This window comes from Phyllopteryx taeniolatus, chromosome 10, assembly GCF_024500385.1.
Source record: "Phyllopteryx taeniolatus isolate TA_2022b chromosome 10, UOR_Ptae_1.2, whole genome shotgun sequence".
Lineage (NCBI taxonomy): Eukaryota > Metazoa > Chordata > Actinopteri > Syngnathiformes > Syngnathidae > Phyllopteryx > Phyllopteryx taeniolatus.
This window is the reverse complement of record NC_084511.1, coordinates 20496786-20521057: the sequence shown is the minus strand read 5'-3', so window position 1 is coordinate 20521057 and position 24272 is coordinate 20496786. Positions and strand designations below refer to the sequence as shown.

General features: G+C 43.8%; 1 protein-coding gene across 1 annotated transcript in view; it reads right to left on the bottom strand.

Annotated features, from left to right (window-relative positions):
• gpc4 (glypican 4) overlaps positions 1-24272 on the bottom strand; it is a 32790-nt gene that overhangs the window by 3503 nt on the left and 5015 nt on the right. Inside the window, exons 2-7 of the mRNA XM_061787661.1 lie at positions 8853-9011; positions 3936-4333; positions 3500-3665; positions 713-843; positions 486-632; positions 279-403 (exon numbers count right to left, since the gene is read on the bottom strand). Coding sequence (XP_061643645.1) covers positions 279-403; positions 486-632; positions 713-843; positions 3500-3665; positions 3936-4333; positions 8853-9011 — 1126 coding nt within the window. The remainder of the gene's footprint in view (positions 1-278; positions 404-485; positions 633-712; positions 844-3499; positions 3666-3935; positions 4334-8852; positions 9012-24272) is intronic.

The following is a 24272-nucleotide window of genomic DNA, read 5'->3' as shown; positions in this document are numbered from 1 at the left end:
TGTGTACATGCATGTGCCTTTAAGAGGCGTGGCCTGGTGGGGTGGCGTGTGACATCATCGAGTCTGCGAGGGAATGTCTGAGCGTTGGCTTTGGCCAACAGCAGGTAATTTATTGCATTTGTGTTTTACTGTTCTCCTTCCGTTTAATAAACAGATGAAAACTGGCGACTGTGGTTCTCTTTTACCACATTACAGTAAGTATCCTGTTAAAACCCATAAAAATAGATAAATAAGATCTAGCAATGAACCACGATATGGCTGGGGAGTAAATCCTTTACCTGCTTTTTGCTGTTCCGTTCCAGCAGTCATCACCAGGTGCAATTCTCTCACCAGCACAAACAGTGTCTGGCAATGTGGACCAGAACTTCTTGGCATGTTTTAGCTTCTTCTTTACATCATTCGTCTGTTGTAGAAAACAAACAACTCAAGCATAGCCTCACAAACAGACACACAGTGTTCTAAAGATCTGTCATCTTAGACCTTACCAGTCTATCTAAGCTCGTTCCAGCAGCAGTGGTAGGTCTTGCGTCAGGGCTGTAGGGGCGGAAGCGGCCAGTAAAGCCTGTGTCCTTGGCAGACCGTTTGGAGCGGAATGCCATGCTCTGTTTAGGCTGGCCACATCCATGGAATACCTGTCAGCGAGGGAAAAAGGTCAATTCATATTGAGTCTCTGTATTTCTTTCATCTGTCAAAAAGATGGAAAAATACAGACTTTTTGTGAAACTTGCATGCTGTTCTCTTGCATGTTCATGATGGCGTCGGAAATCTTCACGTCAATTGGATCCATGACAGACTCAAAATTGAAAGGACCCTCGAGTCTCTCAGCCAGACCTAGCATGGCATCTAAAAAAAAAAAAATTGGACAAACTACCCTGTCAGAAAGCATTCATGGAAAATACCTATCATCATCCCAAACATTGGCGTTACAACTAATGTCCAGTAGGGGGAAGCAAAGTCAAAAATAGAGGCGCTGCTGCATAGTGCCTGTGGTGTAAATTCCAGGTGGCTCCACAAACAGCAGTAAACAGATTAATAGTCAAATCTGGTGCCGTTAAGCAGTTCAGGGTGTACCCCGCCTCCTGCCCGATGATAGCTGGGATAGGCTCCAGCACGCCCGCGACCCTAGTGAGGAGAAGGGGCCCAGAAAATGGATGGATGGATGTGTTATGAGTTTATTTTGTTGTGTTCATATTTCAATGATCATCTGTGGGCCAAAAATGCATTTTCGGTTTCGGACGGAAAAACATTTGGCGCTGAAATAAAATTGCCGAAACAGGATGTTAATAAGACGCAAGCAAAAACCGTGGCCAGCACGTGGTCTTGTACACTATATTCTAAAAATAAATAAATATATGTAAAAAAATGGCACATCCAGATTGAACAGTTGCCCAACTTTACTGCTTTCTGGTCAGGCACTAAGGGGGAATGCTTGCTGTACAGTATTATGCGCTGCTCAGCTACGAGCTACAGCTAACAGGGCTAAATCAGAATCAGAATTATCTTTATCATCACCTCCATGGCAGCGAATCAGCTACACTTTTTGGCAAGTATCATTATCACAAAGGGAGGACGAGGAATAATTGACAGGAGAAAGACGAGGACGCCATGCTAATTGATAAGCTATCGTGACAGGAAGTCGCAAAACACCAAAATAAGTGCTTTGGTGATACAATACACTTGTCACATAGGTCTGGCTGAAACCGCCTTACAGCGGCGAGGAGCATAAAAAGGGGGTATGATGTCTCCAGCTAGTTCCATTTTAGAGTAGCAAGGTACTGTGCTCCTAATAGAGAACACAGACTCGTATTCCAATTGATTTGGATTGTTTATTGTGGTCTTGGCATCCACATCCAACAAAAAAACATGAGGGAACCCGAGTAAAACAAAACTGTAGAATTTGCTGCACAAACGGTGCAGTCCCCAAGCCGTGCACATAAAAGTCGCAGTGAGCCGCACCCCATGACTGTGCAAAAAAAGGTGTCCAAATCTGATTAAAAAAAAATACAAATAAATAGTACGAACACGGCACCGTGATGCATGAAGTAGGTCATTATTCCCAGTCTACTGAAGAGAGATCAGGCAGAAGTGCACATCAAAGTCTGCAGTGACATAAGCTTGATTATACAAAAACTTCATAAATGCTAAAAGCCTGTGGTACGTCATCTTCAAAAAATGTTTTTCAAAGGTAAGTGATGCAATCAGCCCAAGAAACAGCTCACAAAACTAGGCAGAAACGAATCACTTGCTTGAGGTGGCTGGTCTCTGCAAGGAGGCATTACAGCGATTGACTCCAACCAAACAAGCCTACACATATTTATTTAACCTCCCTATTTTCACTCATTGCTGTCTACTAAAAACATTCAGACTTTGAAGATAAGCGATAATTATGGCCCAGGCTTGCTTGTGAGCCAACAGAGTACGTTAACTAGTATGGGGAAATCAGACCTGCTTCTTGCGCTTACGTCACAGCTCAAGTAGGGTTTCGAGTGAAATATGGGCGGGCCAAGAACTGTTTAAAATTAAAAAAAACAAAAAAACATCGAAAATTAGCCTGCAATAAATAGTGAGTCTTTTTGGCGGAACTTTTTCTGTTTTTAAGGCCAGAACTATGAAATATGTGCCAATAGTCACTGCATTAAAGGGCTACTTTAATGAGGGGAAGTTTCCACATGATTCTGACAGTAAACTACGACATTTCCATGGTCTCCCAACCTTAACTGAGCCAAGGCACATAATTTACTTTGGAGAAATTCTCACCGCACACCACCAAATATATCACAAAAGTGGATACTCAGGTTATTATGTAACTGCTGCTATCTAGTGGAAAAGCATTTAATTGTTCTGCCTGTCACTTGTTGCTGCCATAAATAAATGAATAAAGATACATATGTATTTGTCATAAATGATTTTTTAGGCCGGCATGGTGGACAACTGGTTGGCACATCTGCCTCACAGTTCTGGGCACCGGGGTTCAAATCCCGGCCCCACCTGTGTGGAGTTTGCATGTTCTCCCTGTGCCTGGGTGGGTTTTCTCCGGGCACTCCGGTTTCCTCCCACATCACAAAAACATGCGTGGTAGGTTGATTGGAGACTCTAAATTGGCCGTAGGTGTGAATGTGGGTGCAAATGGTTGTTTGTTTCAATGTGCCCTGCGATTGGCTGGCGACCGGTACCCCACCTCCCGCCCGAAGATAGCTGGGATGGGCTCCAGCGGCCCGTGACAACTAATGAGGATAAGCGGTAAAGAAAATGGATGGATGGAAGGATTATTTTTTTTAGACCAATTTGATAATCTTAATAATAATTAAAACTGGATCACTTCCCACGAGACACCTGATGATCTCTCATGACACACTCACGTGCCACGACACACTGTTTGAATCACTGAGTTGATATAAACAGCAATGAACCTTTAACCAATTACCTTAAAATGACAGAGGCAGGGTAGATTCCACACAAGACTAGAGTGAGGCTACAGCGAGTTAGAAATGTCACTTACCAAGAAAGTTGTTCCATTCTGTGTCCAGATCTGCCTGGTTGGCCAAACAGCCCCGCATAACATTCAAACAGTAATTCTGGCAGGGCTTCAGCGCCACTTGGCCCGAGCAGTAGGGACAGTACAACATCTTCATGGCCGCTCGCACACAGCTGGGAGACGCGCTGACCTGCAGGGCAGTTTGAAGACAAATATTGACATAGTAACATACTTGGACACTGACTATTTAGATCACAAGCCATTATTTCACAAAACAGAATAATCTAATCATTGGTTAATCCATCTGTTGGAAAAAAATGTCACAACAGAGAAAACAAAGTGGTTTATGTTATCAGACTGTAATGGAATCGTAGCCAAGAATGATATGCATTCAGAATACAGCTCTGCATTCCTAGTGTAAATTTTATTGCTGGCAGAAGTGCACCTCTTCTCCTCTTACCGTAGAGACTTTGTTGACCACTTCTGGCATGAGGTTTAGGCCACGTACAAATGTACGCGCAGCAACAAAAGCACGCATCAACTGGATGCGGAGCTTGCGAGGCACGTCACCAAAAGGCTGCAGCTGCTCTGTGTGGCGGCTGACACACTCCATGTAGGCATCACTGAATTCATACTGCACGTTGACCAGCCGGAACATCCTCTCCAGGAGGTCGGCCCAAAAGTCTGACAGCATTGACTCAAGGTTGACAGCCGAGCTTCCTGACACGTAGTACCGCGTCAGGGACTCAAATAAATTCTTGAACAGCTCGGCGTTCTGCACGTACATCATCCCGTAGGTTCGTACAAACATGTTGTGAAGTGAGACCTCTGCATTTTTCAACAGTTCCCGGAAAAACTCTGAGGGGGGGGTGGAGAAAAAGGGAGAGAGATTTGTGTCATTACTCAACAAACAACCTTCAGTTTGAACATTAAAAATTCTAACCATTGTACCATATTTCACCAATTGCCTCATGAAGCAATTGAGAGAAAAACAAAAAAAAAGAGTGCACCATTTGGCTACATGCAGCAGAGGTGCTGTTGATTCAGCAACATTTAAGAATGTTCTTTTTTTTATCAATATTCAGTTTCTGTTACCGTTACTACACTTCATGTCCTTTTTTCTTAGCGTTTTACCTTTACACTGCCTCTTATGTTTCTTCATCAATGACGTTTCCTGACAGTTTTATCATAATCATCATCATGTGTGTGTGTGTGTGTGTTTCCTGTCTGTTGACTGAATATTAATGAAGAAAGCACGGCGACAATTTTTGCATAAACAGTGCGATATAAGTAAATGTTGACTGAATGTTTGATTGGTGTCACGCCCCAGCATCATTTGCAATACCAATTTGAAACCTCAAAATATTGGGGGGGGGGTCAAATCAGATCCTACACAAGCATTCTTTTTTCTAAAATTATCAAAGAAAAACAAATGTAAAATCGTGCTGTTTAAATAGTCCTCTTTACTGGAGTCCTGAGTCAAAGGAACAAACCTTGTAGAATGCAGGCTTTTGGAAACCGTTTGGCTCAGGATTGCAGACAGGCCATTCAGCAGAGACATCTCCTTACATCAAACTGACCATCATCAATGGCATTTTTTCTATTGTCACATTCCACTAGCTTTCCTTTCTCCTGGCTTCTCTTGGACTGTCCTTCAGGGGCATTTTTCAATAGGATTACGGAATAATGAGAACTGTTTCCCCTCCCATATATGGACCTGTACGCCTTCAACCATCCTAGCATCACCCACCCTATACTGCTTTCACTTCATCAGTTCCTTCAGAGATCTCTCTTCAGTAGACAAGGAACAATGACCTACTTCATCCTAAGGAATGTCCATCACCCCCCGCCTCCACCTACCCCCAATAATCCAGTACCCCTTACCCCCAACTCTCTTAATCTGGACAAAATGAGAATTCCACAGAGTCATTGAAAAATACATCGCCTTCAGTCGTGCATGCATGCAAGCGTACGCTCACAGCCCCCTTCACTCATCTCCTTTCTATCCACTCTTGCTCTTCTCCCCCTTGCTGCCATGTGCAGACAAAACTTCTGTTTTGCTCTGGGTGCCCTATGCTTGCCTTTGAAATGTAAAGTTCCCATGCTCTCACAGAGGGAGACACTAAACGTTCCCTGCCACCGACGTGCACGTGCACGCACACACACACACACGCGCACACACACACACGCACACACACACACACACACACACACACACAGTCGCCTCTTAATGCTGTCACTTCCACTCCAGACTGACACACTAAAAAGAAAAAATGAGGAAGGGGAGGAGTGAGGGCAGCATGGGGTGGGTTAAGTTGTGGGCTTTTTTTTTTTAACTCCAAATCCCCACTGTGTTGCCAAGGATACCGGAAACACTGCAGCCAACAAATCACACGCACACACAGCAGACGGCAAGAACCAAGTTCTACTCTTCATTGACAGAAATTAAAACAAAAAGGTTCACCCCTAACCATGGATTGTTATCAAACCAAGAAGTTTAAAGTCAATAAAAAAAAAAGTTGATAGACACGGAGAGGAGGAAGAGGGGTGTGTGCATGCTGGGTGCATGAGAAACATTACACAAACATCTTACAGTGTCATTTAAAGTTAATGAGATGAGATGTTGCAATTACACATGGCATGTAAAATGTAGAAAAATAAATGGTAAAATCTATCCTCTCCTGTCCTTCCATTCCGTCATCTACACCTTCCATAGGAGCCCTAAATGATAAGCAATGCTCTTAATCCATTACAGGAAGAGGGCAGCTGAACTCCTCCCCCTCCGCCCTTCCACTTCCTTCTCCTTACACCCCCACCTGTGTTCCTTTAAACACTGCTCCTCCCAATCCCAACCCAAGAAGCAATTGCACCCCTATTTGTGCCAATTAGTCCTTGCTCCTCACTCTTTTCTCATGGGATATGATTCAGTCACTCCTGCTGCTGGAATATCTGGGGATGGCCATCTCTGGCAAGAAGCCGTAATCCACATTCTCAAATTCCACACGTAAGCCTACTCTGCTGGACAGGGTCAGAGTAATAAGGCTGACAGACAGGCTGAGATCATGGCGAAGCGGGGAGAACTATTTCTGTCTCCTAATTAGCCATGACTTTTCGCTCCAGGCACAGGGTGAGAGCGTGTCTAATCACATACACCACTTCCTGGCTCGGTTAGTGTGTAAATCATGTAGGCATGTGAGTTTTTATCGGAATTTGTAGCAATGATTATGCACATATGCATAGCGCCGTTCATATCATCTTCATGAACAGTTAATACAAGGATAACGACTTTGAGTGTTAGCTCCGGGGGTGCCTTGGAGGATAGTGAGTAAATACATAATAGGGAAGCAACGTGAACATGTTACCATAAGCGATGAGAGGTGTCAAATGGTGCAGGTGGAAGAAAGCGCACCAGGCCTTTGCACAGAGATCCCACATCTAACAGTTTGAATAAAGCTGCAAGCTTCCTGCAGTCATGGGGGGCACAAAGGCTTCATGAAAAGCCGGTAAAAAATTTTTACTGTCAGCTCTAGGCTGACCCCTCCAGGACAACTACATGACTTTAAAAATGGACTGTATATTTATGTATATGTATACAACAATGACCTGTAGACAGCATATAGACATATTCAAAGCATGTAAGATGAAAGTGATTAACTCTGTACTGTTGCAACACATTTGCACAACAAATATTTCCCTTTGACACGGTACATCTGCCTCACAGTTCGGAGGATTCGGCCTTCCCTGTGTGGACATTGCATGTTCACCCCGTGCCTGTGTGGGTTTTCTCCGGGTACTCCAGTTTCCTCCCACATCCCAAAAACATGCATGGTAGGTTAACTGAAGACTCTATATTGTCCGTAGGTGTGAGTCCGAATGGTTGTTTGTTTATATGTGTCCTGCGATTGGCTGGCGACCAGTTCAGGGTGTACCCTGCCTCTTGCCCAAAGATAGCTGGGATAGGCTCCAGCATGCTCACAAGCCTAGTGAGGATAAGCGGTAAGGAAAATAAGTGAATTAATATTTGCCTATGAATTTGTAACATTTATCGGTTCCTTTTTAACCTCCACAGAAAATAACTTTCACTCAATTTATTTGTCTTTCTTTCTTTCTTTCTTTCATCCTTCCTTTCTTTTTTTAACCTGTCCCGTTCAGCTGCATGGCCGTGCAGAATGGTGGATCTGTAATGCCTTTTGCGCTATAAAAGTTTTGCTGTGTAACAATCAATTTCTATTTAATAAGCCATTAACCATCTGTGGCCACTAACCTGAATAAAACACAGCCACGATAAGTTTTACATTCATTCCAACAAAAGAATATTCCTTATCTGCAAAATGTATTTTGTGTAAAAAAAAAAAAAAAAAAAAATTTGATATCCAGAAATTAAATAAATAATAATTGAAAAAAATTCTTCAATACAAAATAAAGAATGTTACATAATGTTGAACTATATAAGCTTTTGATGCTCTAGAACAATTTCATGAGATTCAAAGACACAAGACAGAAACTTGGCCCTCAGCGAGTACAAAAAGGAGCACAAAAACAGTCAGGGAAGAAGACGAAATAGAAATGGATGGACAAAAAAGATGGGTTCGAGTGGGATGAGAGGGAATGTCAGGAGAGGCATGAGATGGGACAAAGGGCAGCAAAAGGGAGAAAGCGAGGGGCGGGACGGAGCAAGCTGCCACTGCATTCCGACACGTCACATTCCAGTTCACATCTGGCTGCAATACACACGCACACCTGTTGCTGACAATCCTTTGCTGTCTTTCACAGACACACAAAGATGCAAAGTTCTGTGACCCGCGTATGCACAGGCACGCAATACGACATACATAACACGCATGCACAAACTAACCCGACATCTCAACATGACTGTTTCGTCACATCCTTTCCATACTCTCACTATCCCCCTTCATATTATTACAAGGAGAAGAGCAGGGGTGGCTAGGTAGTGCACTTGAGCAATCAAAAGTTGTAACACTTCCTCTGTGATTCCACAGTGTTGCATGTGCCCATGTGCTTCCGCCCTCCACAAGCGAAATCTGATCCCACTATTTACAGGCATACACACGTGTTGGCACATGCGGAGGAAAAGGAAGCACAAATCTGAAGATGTGTGTGGTCCTTCTGCGAATGCGTACGTCTCGCTGGAGCAGGAAAGCCAGTAGAGGGGGCCGCTGAGGGAGGGCACTGAGATGTTGAGAGACAGGTGGACGGGTCAGTGGACACAGACCGACTGTCTCCGCTCGGGGCAGTGCTATAGCAGGTGGGAGCGTCCGTCAAAATTCATGCAGCATGTGCGCTACTGCTGCTAGTTTCGGAATACTTTGTGGCAAATGTAGCATAAAAGGTGGCTGTTACAAGCGTATTTACTTACTGTCAAAGTGCTCGTGCCGCTGCCTAAAGGTGGACTGTAAATTGGTGGAAAGCCTGGAAACAGGGGCTTTGATATCATAGTGACTCTGCTGGCTCAGCTTCTCTTCCATCTCCACAGTGCAGCAAGAGAAACCCTGCGGACAGACTTTCAGTGATGCTCCTGGAAGAGAGAAAAGAAGAAATACTTATAAAGGAGATCATGCGTCCCACCACTATTGAATAAATCTGTATAGTCATATTATGGACAAAAAAGGGTAAAGACCATAGTATAAGACCATCTTCTCAGACATGCATTTTCAAAAAAAGAATTTCCCATTGGTTGTCCAAAAATAAAACACAAAACAAGCTGCACGGCAAAACAGCAATTTGAGAAAAGAAAAGTCCAAAGAAGTCAGTTTAGGAAAAGGCACAACAACAGTGTCAAATCATATAAAAGGGGAATCATACAGGTGGAATGATAGTAGACTAATTCCCTAATTACACATTTACAATTATTTCCCCTGACATGATTAAAAATTAATACCTATCTATCTTGAATATAAAGAAAAACTATTGTCTTCCCCCGCTATATTGCAGTTTAGACTTTAGAACCAGAGTACTTCCCAATTTCAAACATGAAAAGTTTATTTCTACTACTGCTATGGGTTGCATGACTTCAGATTTTTTTAAATCAACATGAATGGGTTGAATGTTGAGTCGACATCAACTAGTCACTGATAATGTCATTGAAACATTTTCAGTATGTCCGCGTTAACTCACAAGCACAACAACGTTGGGTGGATGAAGGCTTCCCTGCTGATGTGTGATTTTATTACTAGCCAGGAACAACAACAAAAAAACTTGCTCAGTGTGCTTGCTGCAGGGACAGCCAGCTAAAGTTTGCACAGTTTGGCCAAATGGGGAAACATGTCCTCGTTCTGGGCCTTCCACAGAAGTGGGTTCTGCATGGTGGGAATTTGTTCCCCGCAAAGAGCGCTACTCACGGGGCAGCGACTGTGCCTGAGTGCGCAGGGGCCGCAGACGAGGTGGTGAGCTTCATGGGCATCTCTTACTGCACAAGAGCTACAACGGTCCGTCAAACTGTCTTTACATGAAACCGGACCCAAGATTGGGGACTGCTGCAATCAGCTGATTCTAAGCAGTGGCGGTGCTTGCTTGAATGGTGTCCTCTGTGAGATCCCTCGATGGCACTCCCGCCCCCCACAACCCCCCCTCCCCCAATTATCTTCCTCCTGATCTCCATTACTAACATGTACAAATAACATGTACATTTGCTCAAGGGATTATAAAATACCTATTTCAAAGTAGTGAATGCAAGGTATGAAATAATATACAGTATATCTAAATGAATGTCTATTGCTACAGGCTGTGTACTAGCTGTGAGCTGGCTCAGACTAATACCAATAAAAGGTAAAATACAAGCAATGAGACCTAAAAGAAAAAAAATGTTATAAGGTCATAAACTAACAAGAAAACTAACTCACTAACAAGAAAAATAATTGTCATTCCTTTATTTGTAGAGAAAATTGAACGTGTCTACAAACGTACATTTCTAGTCTCTCAGTCAATGGAAAAAAAATAGGAGAAGTATGATGAGACATACAATTTTAAATAAATATTGATCCACTGGGACAGACAGCATGAGAGCAATTCTAAGGCCAGTCCAGAAGGCGACTCCAACAGGTGATGCAAAACCCCCATACTAACGGCAATGATTGACACTAATATATTGTGGAATCGCCTATCCAAAAGTGCCCCTCTTAGCTTGCCGTACTGTGACTGAGCAGGTCTATCAAAGCATATTTTTTTGCGGGCGGGGTCGGGCACATTGCTGCCTCCCCAATCATGCCGCCCTGTGCCATCGCACACTTCACATATGCTAATTGCCACCACTAGTTGTAAGTCTAAGTTCATCCAGTGAGGTTGGTGGGTCAGGAAAAAAAATGAACAGCAAGCCACAGCCTCTGGTGCTCTTTTGAGAACCAGACCAAAATCGTTACGTGCACCCACCGCTGGTTATGTCGCACAGCTCTAACAACAAGTCATCAGCGTGAACCAAATTGTTTTTTCCATTTACTAGATTACCATTCACAAAAATGATATTGCAATAAAAATGCTAAAACATTCACACCTAAATGAATGCATAAAGTAAGCAGACAAACACATTGTAACTGTAACAAAGGGATATTTAAACAAATTGGTTTAAATAAAACTGGCGCAGAAGTGATTTGCAGTCATAGTTGTTTAAAAGGGGGCATATAAAGGAGGGATGCACCCTGGCGCCATAAACTGGACCCCTCTGTATGGGATCAAGTCCATATAAGCCCCTAGTGACTTCTCTCACAGTCCTTTCCCCAAACTCAACTCTCACCAACCCTTGTCCATCCCAGCAGGCTCCGTTCATGGACACGTGCACATTCACATGCACGTACGCTGGCAACCCCAACTTAAACATATTCACACATCACATCACTCCTCAACACATGGCTCTTTGTACAGGCGTGATTGGAGGCACTGGGAGTACAGGGTACACATACACATACACACTGAACTTTTAGGTTTAACAGACATCCAACTCGCCCCCCACCCTCGAGCAGGGGCCACACCGCACAGCACTCACTAGGGCTATATCCACATGGAAAATAGCCCTAGTTACCAAAGTACACAAATAAAAGTGTGATGGTCGATATTTCACAGGAATGTCCATACAAATGTTGTATTGTTAGCTCAAAGACTCAAGGGTCTAAAAACTCAACTCTTACCTCATGCATACTTTAGTAGTCAATTTCTTGGTTTCCTTGTAAAACACAAAATCAGGCTGAGGCACAAGACAGTGACTGCCATTAGAGGTCGGCATCATGCTGGACTATCGCCGTTACTCATTTACTGCAAGCTATGCCAATCATTTTTTCCAAGTCATGAATAGTCTGTGTCTGCGGGTTGAGTTGAATCTTCCGTTTTAGGAGCCTCTCAAAACACCAGCTTCCCAAATCCTCAAAGATGTAACAAGACACAGCAACAAAACTTTGTTGGGGTGTCACTCTGAAGAGGAAAATAGCCATTTATGGTGGTCAAAACAAGGGAACGGCACCTTGGAAACAAACGTGACTACGTGCTGTGGCATTCATCGGCACTCCACTACTTTTCTGGGTTTCCTTTGTGGGGAGACCACCATCCCCTTTAAATGGCTCATAAAATAAGACACTTCCCTTTGACATTGTCCTGCCTCTCAAATGCTTTTCTCAGAAGGATGACGGGGGAGGTGAAAACGCCTCACAGACAAAAAACAGATTAGACACCTTGCCGCCCTCTCTGCCTGCCATCATGTGCTCCTGAACCAGGCAGACATCAGGGAGAAGCCCCCACCCACCGCTTGCATGCCTTCCCCCTCGACCACCACCACCCTCCAGGCTTAACCAGCGAGGTCAAGGGTTAACAGCCACTCCTCTGACCATTCCCTTGTCCCCAAGCCGGCACATACACCACACACAGTAAACCACCGCTCAAACCAAAGTCATGCAATGATAACGCCACTAACAAACCCCCCAGACATACTGGCAATTAAGAGTTGTAAAAGTCGCAAACACAAGCAAAACGTATAAATAGACAGGCCAAGTGGTCAATTCACTCCATCTGAAGTCATGAAAGCCTTTAAAGGATAATTTCTGTACTCTCCTGAACTCAAGACATTGCTAAAAACTATTAGCAGAGCTGTAAAAGACACCATACGATAAGTGCACATTACATGACTGATTTCTTGCTTGTATCGCTAAATGGAACCCAGCGGTCCTCAGAGCTTCAACACCGTCAACAACATTTGTAAAATATAAACTGAACTTTGGCCATAGATTACCGACACACCGATTGAAATCACGAACAATGTTTGCAATGTACGGTAAAAATTGTGGGGGCATGCTATGCCATAATTTTCTTTCAAAACGAATTATGACAAGAAAATGACAGGACTTGTGAAAAAACAGCACCAAATATACTGTAAAATGTAAAGTAACTGACATGACGTGAAGACAAAGGCTCACTATTAATTAACATACACTCCTTGCCATAATATGCAAAGGACAGTGCTGACTGTCTAGTAGGGTGGGGCATCGAGAATCGAGAACCGATTGGAACCGGGACTAACGTTCCGGTTCTCCCGGAACTGTTCAAATAAAACAATTTTGGTTCCCAGTTTCGATGCCTAGTCCTCCAGCGAAGAAGAAGTGGCGAAAAACATCAAAGAAACGGCGTAAACCAACGAAGAAGAACGCGCACGATGACGTGCTTTTGCCCAACGGCGGCTGCGGCGACTAAAAGTGTGTCTTACCTTTGTTAAAATGAATGACCAGTCGCCTCGGTGCAAAACTTGGAATAAGATTGCATTGTGCAAAGGAGGCTTCACAATGTGTAGTGTCTGACTCCAAGCCTCAGCCTACAGGCCTCTTTATACCCCCATGCTAGCGCTGCTGACAACGCCCGCACTGGAGCACGTTGTCCGGCGCATTGGGCCGCGCTGCCCCTATGCGGCCCTTGACGTGCACACGGCAAAAATTGATGCTGGGCGTAGAATGCCGCGGAGATTATCTCTCGTGATTGGTCCGTTTTAGTCACATGCTGTGATGACGTACTCAGCATTCCCCTTGGTTCCACATACCACCTACGCCGCCGCCTTCTTGATTGATTTTGCAGTATAAGTAAACGCATCATCTGGTCAACTAGGTCCATTTGTTCTAGCAGACACTGTTCCACGGTCGCCATTGTTGTTGCTTTGTTCCTTCTTCCGGAAAGGAAAGTAAAAACGGCTATCGGAAATGGCTATAAAATCCAGAGGAAACTCCACCCTGTGGTGTCCTAGCCAATACCAGCCGTAGCGACACCTCCGACTTGGAAGAGAAGTGCAGCACATTTTCAAAACAGTGCGCGTGGGTTGCACTTGAGTATAAAGCTAAACTGCGCACGGGATAGCTGCAGTGACGTCAGCGCGGTCGCCGCCCGTGAGAGTATAAAGAAGCCTTACACCTTCGAGACAGGACTGGTCACTGGTCATATGGAAATAATCAGGGCAGGGCCATACTTCCACCTACTTTGTCTCCACACGGTACCCTTCTATGTGATACAGCCAAACCAATAATGAGTTTCAGTCTTTAACTTCAAGCAAAATAATGTACTGGAATGGTGCCCCTCAATCGGTCTTAAAAAAAGTGGAACAAAAAAGAGGGAGGCGATGTTAGTGCTTGTCCCTTACTTTGCTTTCAGTTAAGTGTTTCAAGTGACTAGTACTTATTGATTAATACACGCCAAGCATACATAAATCTACATCAGCTATCGTAATAGATGGTTCATGCATCTGTCATGGCAGGAATTCATTATTACGATTTTAAATTGGCCTTAGGCCAGCTTCCTTTGTTCATCTGGATGAACTTGCACTGAGCAAGAAATTCCAAAGAAATGCTGTGGACTTGACCTGTGTGGGGAGCTAATTTTAGTGCACCGATAGAGCTGTCCCATGACTCCAGTCATCACTAGTGTGTCAACGAAGAAACAAAGCTGGAATATTATGTTTTACACTAACCTTTTACAACTATCTGAATCTCCATCCTCAACATCTGTATTTTCCCAATAAAATATAAGTATATATTTTTGTGCTTTTACTTGGTGTCACTTTGATGCATTAGTTTATAATTCTGCTGCGGACTCACTACTGAATGGAATTACTTTTTCATGACTGCTTGTTTATTACATGCAGCTACACTAAACATTGCAAGGCAATATTAATATTAATAGTTGACTTCATCGTATGACTGACTGAGAGAGTTTCGTCCTTGTGTCTAATTCAACAGCTTGACATTCACCATAGTCCGTTGATGAGAAGCAGTCATTCTCACATGACATGCCGGGAAATATACAGGACATGCAATTGAACCTTATGTTCTTGGCGACACGATCACGAGTAAACGGCTTCAAACAAACTCACTTATGACGCTGTGAAGACACACAAAAGATGACTCTCCCGACTGAGATGCAACAAGTGTGCAACCATGGTAATTTACATTCAGTTGTCAGGTAGGAATTGAATCTGATATTCAATCAAGGATGCTTGTGAGACAGGCCAATATAGACGCCAAGTGGTGGCCCAGCAATGTTGCAAATTGGCAAAGCATAGTTTGACCCCAAAAAGACATACTGTACGTAGCTGCCCCGTAAAGCATTATGTGCCACATTTCATTTATAAAGGCAGGAAGTTGTGCGGTCATGCAGATTTGGAGCCAAAGACCGGGTTTTGGGTAATGACAGTGTAAAATGTTTCATTAAATACATTGAGGTTTAACACTCTTCTGCAACGGTCTTCAAAATGTCAAACTGCCAAAATCTGCGTGGCACACAGTGTAGCCATGAATACTGTATGTGTGACGCTACTTTGACAATAAACATTTGATTCAATGTGTGAATCCTACATCTTAAAACATGCATATAAATAAAATTGTTTTCCAAGATTGTCTTTATCCCAGTGCACAGATACGGTAGACGAATCATTCTTAATTTCTTGTTACCAAAGTCCATTTCTGATTACTAAACTAGTTGGGGCCTCTGGCCAATTAAAATTCTCCTCTCGTGAGTGTTCCAAAATGCTGTCATCCGAGAACATTTACCCAGAAGTGCCTGGGGAGATTCCACAACATCACAGCAGTCTCTCTCTCTGTTTCCCTCTCCCGTCCTGAGACGGCATCTCCAGCTTTGTCTCCAGGCACAAAAGCTCCCTGCCTACACCACTTCCCAGGTCACTGCTTTGTCAGGGTTTCAGCTTCCTCCCAAATTTCCCCAAGAGCATTTACAAACCAGAAAAAGGTCTACCACTGTTCTGTTGCCACTCTCAAAATGTCCCACAGTTTAGCATTGAAATAATCTTTAGGCAATGTCTGACCTCTATGTGCAAAGTAGCATGAGGCCAATGTAACACCTAAATGCAGATGTTTATTTAACATGAAAGGATTTACATTTTTCTTAATACTTTAGGTAAGTGGATTTGACAGTAACAGTTTATAGGTTTCAAACTGAAACCTGTTTTTGTATTTACGATTTTTAGCACTGCTAAACTGCGACAAATGTGTTAATGATTAGTAAAAGACAAGGACTTAGGAGTCATCCTCAAAGCCAGTTAGTTTATAAATGCCCCCCCCCCCCAAAAAAATAAAAAAATCAATGAGGTCAGAGCATAGCACAACCACCGTTGCCCAACATGGTGTTTGATCTATGGCAACAAACACAGCATGCAACACTTGTAAACAAAGGCACAGGCATGGTAACAACTGGCCTTATCTTCCATCTTTTCCACGTTTCATTCCGGGTGTGGGCCTTTTGAACAGCTACCAATATTTTGAGTGTTTGAGCTATTGCTTCTGCAACATAGTCAATCATGCCTCGTAACAAAGTCCAATCTTGTGAGTGTGTGAGATGAAGTATTAAGGTGAAAAAGTGAGTGAGGCAGAGTTAGGTTATAGATTTAGAGAAGCGGGTAGAAGTTTCATACACAAATGGAGAGAACAAGTTATAGCACAGCTTGATTGTCACAAGTGAAGAGAGATGGGGGGAGAGAAAAGAAAACACCAAAGACCTTTCTGGCTTGTCCTTAGACTGTCAGCAGACTCATGGCACAGACACGAAAACGACTTTAAAAGAAAAAAGTCATTACATTATGTAAGGCCAAGTGTTTTACAGTGGGACTCTTCTGTCAGATATTACAGATAAAAGAACAAATAGATCATTTTGAAAACAAAATCACACTGACACCAAACAAAAATGTGTGTGCACTGGTCATATGGATTAAATTGAAAAGAGCAACATTTGGGCCCTTTTTCTGTTTTGGTAAAACAAAACTTTTTGTAAAGGTTTAACACAAAATACACCTCATCATAGGGCTGCACTATTATTAAAATCTTAATTGTGATCACGATTTGGGCTGCCAGTATTAAATTAACCTGATCGGCTGTGATTTTTAATTTAATTCACTGCCATTGATGGACTTATTATCCAAATATCCATGTTAACTGGGAGGGCTGGCAGTGAATGAGTTAAAATGTGGGCACTGCTGCGTATGAAGCACTTTCTCAACCACCAGTCAGTCAACCACCAGAGGGCGAACACATGGTTTAAGGCTTCATTAAGCTGCCTAAGTAGCAAGCGAGGAGCGCAGAGCACATTTGCAGTGGGAGCCTCAGCAAGTCATGCTAAGAGAAGAATGCAGCAAAAACTGGAGATGAGGAGCTAGTGCCTCGAAAAGGCACCAACATCCATTTCTGGACATGTTTTGATTAAGGGCAAGTGACGTTCAACAAGAACTCATATGTAAAGAGTGAAGCTGAGTTGTCTGCCTCACAAGGTAACATAACTAATCTGTTCAACGATCTGAAAAAAATGGTAGAAAACATTAACAGGTCAAAGCACTGGACAAGAAATATGTGATTCCCCTCGCGCAACTATTTCTCCAACATGGCATTACCTATACTTTATGAACAATGACTGCGTTCAGGTAAGCCTCCAGACGAAAAGTCGACAGGTAAGTCAAGACAACCACCACAACAATTGTTTGTACTATGCAAAAACAGTAATGCGCTTCAACAGCAAACTTCCAAATAAAAGCCTAAAAAGGCATTGATGTCCAAGGTATTATTTGTGTTATTTTGAAGTTGGCCCTCGCAGCGCATGAACGAAATGCATAGTATGAACCATCATTGTGGCGGCCGGCCAGGCGTCGACTTTTCGAATGGAGGCTGGCCTGACCGCAGTGAAAAATGCCGGGAACAAATAGGGAAGGAAATCACAACTGTCAAGGTCTCTGCAGTCTACGACCACAACTGACCTACTGTATACGGTCAAGCAGAACAATGTAGCCGTACCTACCCTTGTCAATTAATTTTATTGATGGAGATTTTCAAATGAAAAGTTTGCAGCCTAATTTTATTGCCATTTATGAGCAAACTGTATTTGCTTCCATGGAGTTCCATTTCATGATTGCACTCTGTAATAAATTATTTATTCAGTAAGCATTGGTAAATTTGAAATCTTTGGGTAAATTCTATTTTTAATTACCTCTCATTTATTCTTATTTAAAGTTTCATTTTGTACCTAAACTTTTGTATATGGTTTGTTGAGAAGTAGTGCATTTAAAATACAGATGTTTTCCCTAATATGATTAATAATCGTGATTACAATATTGATCAAAATATTTGGGATTATCATTTTGGCCATAATCATTGCAGCTCTACTTCAGCATTAAGAGAAAAAAAAATCCCGTCTAATGACAATATTTATAAATAAAGCAGCTGAAGTCCACCAGATGTTAAACCGGAAAATGGCCCCGCAACATGCCTCGGGCAGAATGAGGTCAGGTACAAGATTAGGTTTCTGGAGGCTCGGCAATACAAAGAGGGAACAAAGATTCTAATATACCTGTTGGGCCTTACGACACTGGACACCAGTTGAGGCGACGGGAAGAAAACCGCTCATCATAGACAGTCAAAGGGACAAGAAAGTTCTGCTTACTGACAATAATTTAAGCCCTGGCGGGTCAACTCGTGTTCCCATTTAACACATTTGTCTGCCAACATACATCAATGGGAAAACACACTGACCAAACAAATGATTTGCAACCTCAGAGCCAACATTAAACGAAATATTCTTTGATGTGTGAGGTTCTTTTGCCTCTAGCCAGCAGGACTCCTGCCATTGTTTTCATCATGTTTTACATTTCAGTTTTGCTCTAAACATGGCATCAGTTCATAAGTCAAGCTCAGAAATGTTCAGCAGCCAAAACCCGCCAAAGTTTTTTTGGGGGGGGTTGTTTGTTTGATGAAATAAAATTCATAAAAAACCTCCTCTTAATTTCTCAATTATAAGAATTGTATATTCAAATAAATCTGGGCAAAAGCAGGACACAGAAGGATTAGATAAATATTAGGAAACCTATTTAAATTGCAGTTTTGAAACGTGAGCTAAGTGTGAGCAAGGGCCTTGTCAGAGGAAGATTTGATGTCGGAGTAATTAGCAGGGATTACAGCTCGTCTGGACAGGAACCAGCACTATGTTTCAACCCAAACATCCAGGCAAGAACTTGGCTCTGCTCCCCTTTTCTTTCAATTCATACAAATCTCAACCAAAACACACAAATCCCAATCACAGCCATTACTATTGGCACACACAATCAATGAAAATCTATTGAACTTGAAATCATGAGTTTTCCATTACAGTTTACAGTGATGACTTCAGTGAGGCTGTTGTGTTACCCAGGAGGCTGTCACTCCACCCGGGCAGTTTCAGATCAGTGTTGGCAGAGCAACAGTCGTGAGGGGAACAACCTAGGCGAGGTGCTCAGGAGCACTAATAGCCTTTCGTACTTCTGAGCAGTTATGTAGGAAAGGAGTTCAACAACAACAGCAGTCAAATCATAGCTACATCAGAATCAGAGTCATCTTTATTTTGCCAAGTATGTCCAAAAAAACACAAGGAATTTGTCTCCGGTAGTTGGTACGACAACAGACTCTCAATTGACAGAGAATACTTTTGAGACATAAAGACATTGAGAAAAACAGGCACTGAGCAATAAAAGGTTGTTAGTAATCTGGTAATGCCGGTACAATTTTTTTACTTTTAATTTTTTTGACAATTGTGCAAAAAGATCCAGAGCCCTCTAGCAATTAGAGCAGTTTGAATGACTAATATAGCAATAGACCGGTGCAATGACCATTGTGCAATTGTGCATTGTGCACCTAAGAGGTGTAAGAGTCCTCCTATGAAACTACATAATTACTGTAGCAAGACCATTATTGAGGCTTTGGGTTCTGGGAGCCTTCATGCATTGAGCAGTTAACAGTGAATAAAAAAATTTAGCCATTAGTCTGGAATTGAAGACAGCATTTTAAAAAAAAAAGAGAGAAAAACATAAACCGGCTGCTCAAGAGCAAGTGGGTTCTATTGTATGGACTTGTGGACCTGTCAGGACCAGGAGTTGAAGTTTGTGGCATGGAGGTGGTTCAGATTGTCCAGCAATTCATACTGTACACTAGTACACCAAACCACACGGCCATGTTATCGGCTCACCGCCAGCCTCAATCTCATAGGCTCACTCGGATCTAAAACATAATACAGTAAGGCAGTGCAGCCACTCAAGTAAACAACTGATATTAAAAGCTTGACCAAGTTATAAAGAAGTATACACAGTGTCTGCAATAGCAGCAGGATGTACAGTAGGAACATCCTTGCATGATCGAAGTGGGCTGAGGCAGCGCATGCTTTCAGTTAGTGTCTCTCACACAAACATACAGTATACAGTATGTGCATATGTGCTCTCTGTCTCCTGCCCGTTTCGCCTCGTCTCCAGGACACTCAGATCAACTTGCCCTGGTCCAAAATATTTCCTGTCACTCAAATACCCCAGTAACCCTCTTTTTCTCTGCATGCCTTGGTCAATTCCTCCAGATGTCTTTGTGGTCGAGTGCTCCCAGCGCTGGGGTTCCTCGTGTGTGAGAGGGATAGGCAGAGCTAGCATAGAAGGGGGTTCTGAATTTTTCCCACACATAGAAACCGACAGCCCCCCACCACCACCAACCCAACTGAGCTCTCACTCACTTGGGTATTTGGAGAGTTTCTGGCTATAGTTGAAGATGAGGAGATGGAATTGCAGGCCCTTGTTGGGTACACTGCTCTTGAACTGTTGCTGCACACAGAGCATAATATATGAGTTTAAGAAGGGAAACTTAACATTCCACAGTTCTACTGGTTAAGAAAGAGAGTTTTCCAAAACCTGGAATAACAATGCCACACAAATCCCAACATTTTTAGATTATATTAGATAATAATTTAAAATCAATGGAATACTTTTTCTGAACACCGATTTGCTGTATTGTTCTGGATTGATGATGAGTATTTCTGCCATCCGGAAAGCCACTAATGTCTGACCTGCCCTGCTGTGTTCACAGGAAGCTGATATAAGTGGAGAAACAGAGCAGAGCTGACAGGCACGTGTGGCAGGACTCCCACCCTCCTTTAATTGCCCGAAGTCAAAGCCAGGTTCCCCATACGTAGGGATCAGACTCACCCCTCTAAATTCAGATTTATTTGTGTTGACCGAAACAAATGACTTCCAAATCAGAATCAGTTACTCCTTATACTATTCTGAAATATACATGTCACAGTCCAACAAATGAAAAATACAATTTGATCTATTGAACCGGCGGCACGGTGATCGACTGGTTAGAGCGTCTGCCTCACAGTTCTGAGGACCTGGGTTCAATCCCCGGCCCCGCCTATGTGGAGTTTGCATGTTCTACCCATGCCCGCGTGGGTTTTCTCCAGGCACTCCGGTTTCCTCCCACATCCCAAAAAGATGCATTGTAAGTTAATTGAAGACTCTAAATTGCCCGGTGTGAATGTGAGTGCGGATTTTTCTTTGTATGTGACCTGCGATTGGCTGGCAACCAGCTGGCAGGGTGTACCACGCCTCCTACCCAAAGATAGCTGGGATAGGCTCCAGCACTCCCACGACCCTTGTGAGGATAAGCAGCTCAGAAAATGGATGGATGGATCCATTGAACCGAAGAGTATGCTGGCGCGTTTCGGCTGCCGCTCCTCCTTCCGGAAAACCTTTTATTTTAGTTTAATATGGCTTATTTTAACCATGATTCCTCACCATGACGTGGCCAAAGGTAGAACCAGGTTGGTTTTACAGTTGTCGGTGCCGTAAATGCTTGCTGGCTGGGACGAGCTGCCTTCACTCTACCTAAGTAGCTAGCTGGCTGGCTGGTCGGCTAGCCAGCGAGCTCTCGTCATCTGCCACGCTGTGTTGGGTCAACTTTATCCCATTCTCATTCTGCCGCTGTCACCATCCACCTTGGTGAGGGTTCCTTTTCGGGTTTGGTTGTGGCGCTGTCATGAATATCCGTGCAGCCCTCCGGGCTAGGCTATCGGACGCCTCCTTCCACAGCTATAACTACAACTGCGCACATGCATAGAAACTATGCACAATAAGTCCAAATGCCTTCGGCTATAAACGAAGTCTAAAAATTGTGAACTTTTTTTTTTTTTTAAGTAAATGAAGTGAGGCAGCAGTTGCACCTCTTGTCAGAATAAAGTAGTATGTTATTCGCTGGTTCATTGTGATTCAAATCCGAAAATTCCAATTTGTTTATTTTCAGTGAACTCAAATGCCAAATTCCATCCCCACCAATTTGTGAACAGCCCTACCCCTATGCCTTGGGTTCACAAGACCTCTGCCTACGGCCGGGCGATTATATGATCGCCATTAGTGATCCCAGTAACTTTCCGGTTGAATATGGTGATCAGCTGTGAGCATATTTAATCAAACATTGCGGAAATGGGCATTACAACAGCCAATCATAGTCGACCTTTTCCTGCTCCACTTTCGTTTGCAAGTTGTAGAAGTAAACAGAAAGTAATTGTAAGAAGTAAACAATGACCAAACGTGGAGCTAAATGCGTAGCTGAGGGCAGCAAAATAGATGTTCTCCAAAGATGAGGCTATTTCATTCAGTTGTGTGGCGGTATCTCCAATGCAACGTGCAGCAAATTAAGCCGATGCGCAAGGTATATCAGCGGTTGGTACCCTAAAAAATGGGCAACACAACAAATCTGTTTAATCATTTGAAGAAGTTCCACTAAGTAATTATGTGGAAATCATGAAAATGCGAGCATAATGAGTCTGCACAGCCTGCCACTGTTGCAAGGAGTGGTTGGAGCAGTCTGCACATCGGACTACACTGCGTTGTGTTCTGGCACATAGAAAGGGTGGGACACAGAAGTGGCTCCACAGATGGGTTTTATTTCTGTAGTGTGACGAAATAATAACCAAAATGGGTAACAAGTTGCGTGAGTTCCGTGTCCATAACATGCCTCTCAGAACGAAAGCAAACTGAAAGAGACGAGATTAATCATATCATATCCACCGTCCTTCAAAATAAAAACTCGAAAGCTAAACAAGCTACCAACATTAACCAATGGCAAAATCTTGTAATAGAGTACAGTATATAACACCAGAAAATATCTCTGCTAAACGTAATAACCAAATGGATAACTAAGAAAAATTGGTCACCTTTCATTAAAATGGTGAATCTTGACTCTTGTCTGCCTGGGAAAGAACGTCATACAGAAATGTAATGTAATATGATATGTAATGTAAATGTAATGTAATGTGACTAAATCATATCTTCTCCTTTTAGACCCCTGTGTACTCCATAGGGTCACTTACATGTACTATCCTTCTGGCTTCAGATCTGTGGTGTGGGCCTCTGGGGATGCTGGGCCTGTTTCCCCTTCCTCCGTTTGGGTAGGGGTTTGTCCATGTTGGCCTCCTGGGAGGGGCCGGTCCCGGAGCTGCTCTCGGTCCCTGGGTGCCAGGTAGGTGATCGCTGACCCCACTCCGGGGGTCTCGTCCTGGTCTCCGGATGGGGGCCGTGCTGCTGTACCCTGGGCCTGTGTCCTCTTCGCTCTCCCCAAAGCGCTCCGCCGTGGTCGTCGCCCCTCTCTCGCTCAGGCTATGTGGGGTCCCCGGCTGACTTGGGGCTTATGGTAAGGTGTCGGCGCCTCTTGCCTTGGACTGGCCCGCCTTCTGTGCCCTGTTCTGGTGTCTGGGGGATGATCGGGTTGGGGGTGGGGGTCGGTGTATTAGCTGTCGGGTGGGGCAGGGCTGCACCCCTTTTCTCTGTGGTCTTCCAGCCAGTCAGGCTGGGCCCACAGCAGTCTAGCCTCTTACCTCACACACGCATCAGATTTTTATTACTCACACTGTACATATTTCACACATTGGGCACATTCACATGCCCGCCATGCCTTTCCCCGTGGATATTTAATTGCACCACATACATTTGCACATCCTTTGGGGAGCTGGCTGGCCTGGGTGGGGGTGACGGTTGCGGGTCATCTCGCCTCACCCCTACCAGTCTTAACATGGGGTTGCGTTTGGCGGGCTGTGACCTTTTTCTGGTGGCAGCCGGCTCCTGCGTTGGGCCCTGCGTTTGGGTGAGGTAGGGGGTGGGGCGCGCTGGGTGGGTGGAGGGCAATTGGGCGTGGTGGGCCGGTACCCTTGCCCATCCCTTTGGGTCTGGTTGGGGTGCTTTGGTTGAGCTGGGGGACCGCCATGGGTCCTGGGGAGGGGTCGCGTCACTCTGTTTGGGCCCCCCGTGGGATGGGCTCGCTGGTTTGGCCCACCCTTATGGGTGGAGAAGGCCGGGCCCCACCCTTCCTCAATGTACCGGCTCAGCAACTCCGTACACCACTTGACTAACATGCATGTGATATGGTGTTCATTCACTAATAAATTCCATAAACACGCTATAGGCTTGAATTGCTTGTTTAATTTTTTTAATTCACTTCATATGGTCATAAAATGCTGCACCACTCTCTAGTTTTCAATACAG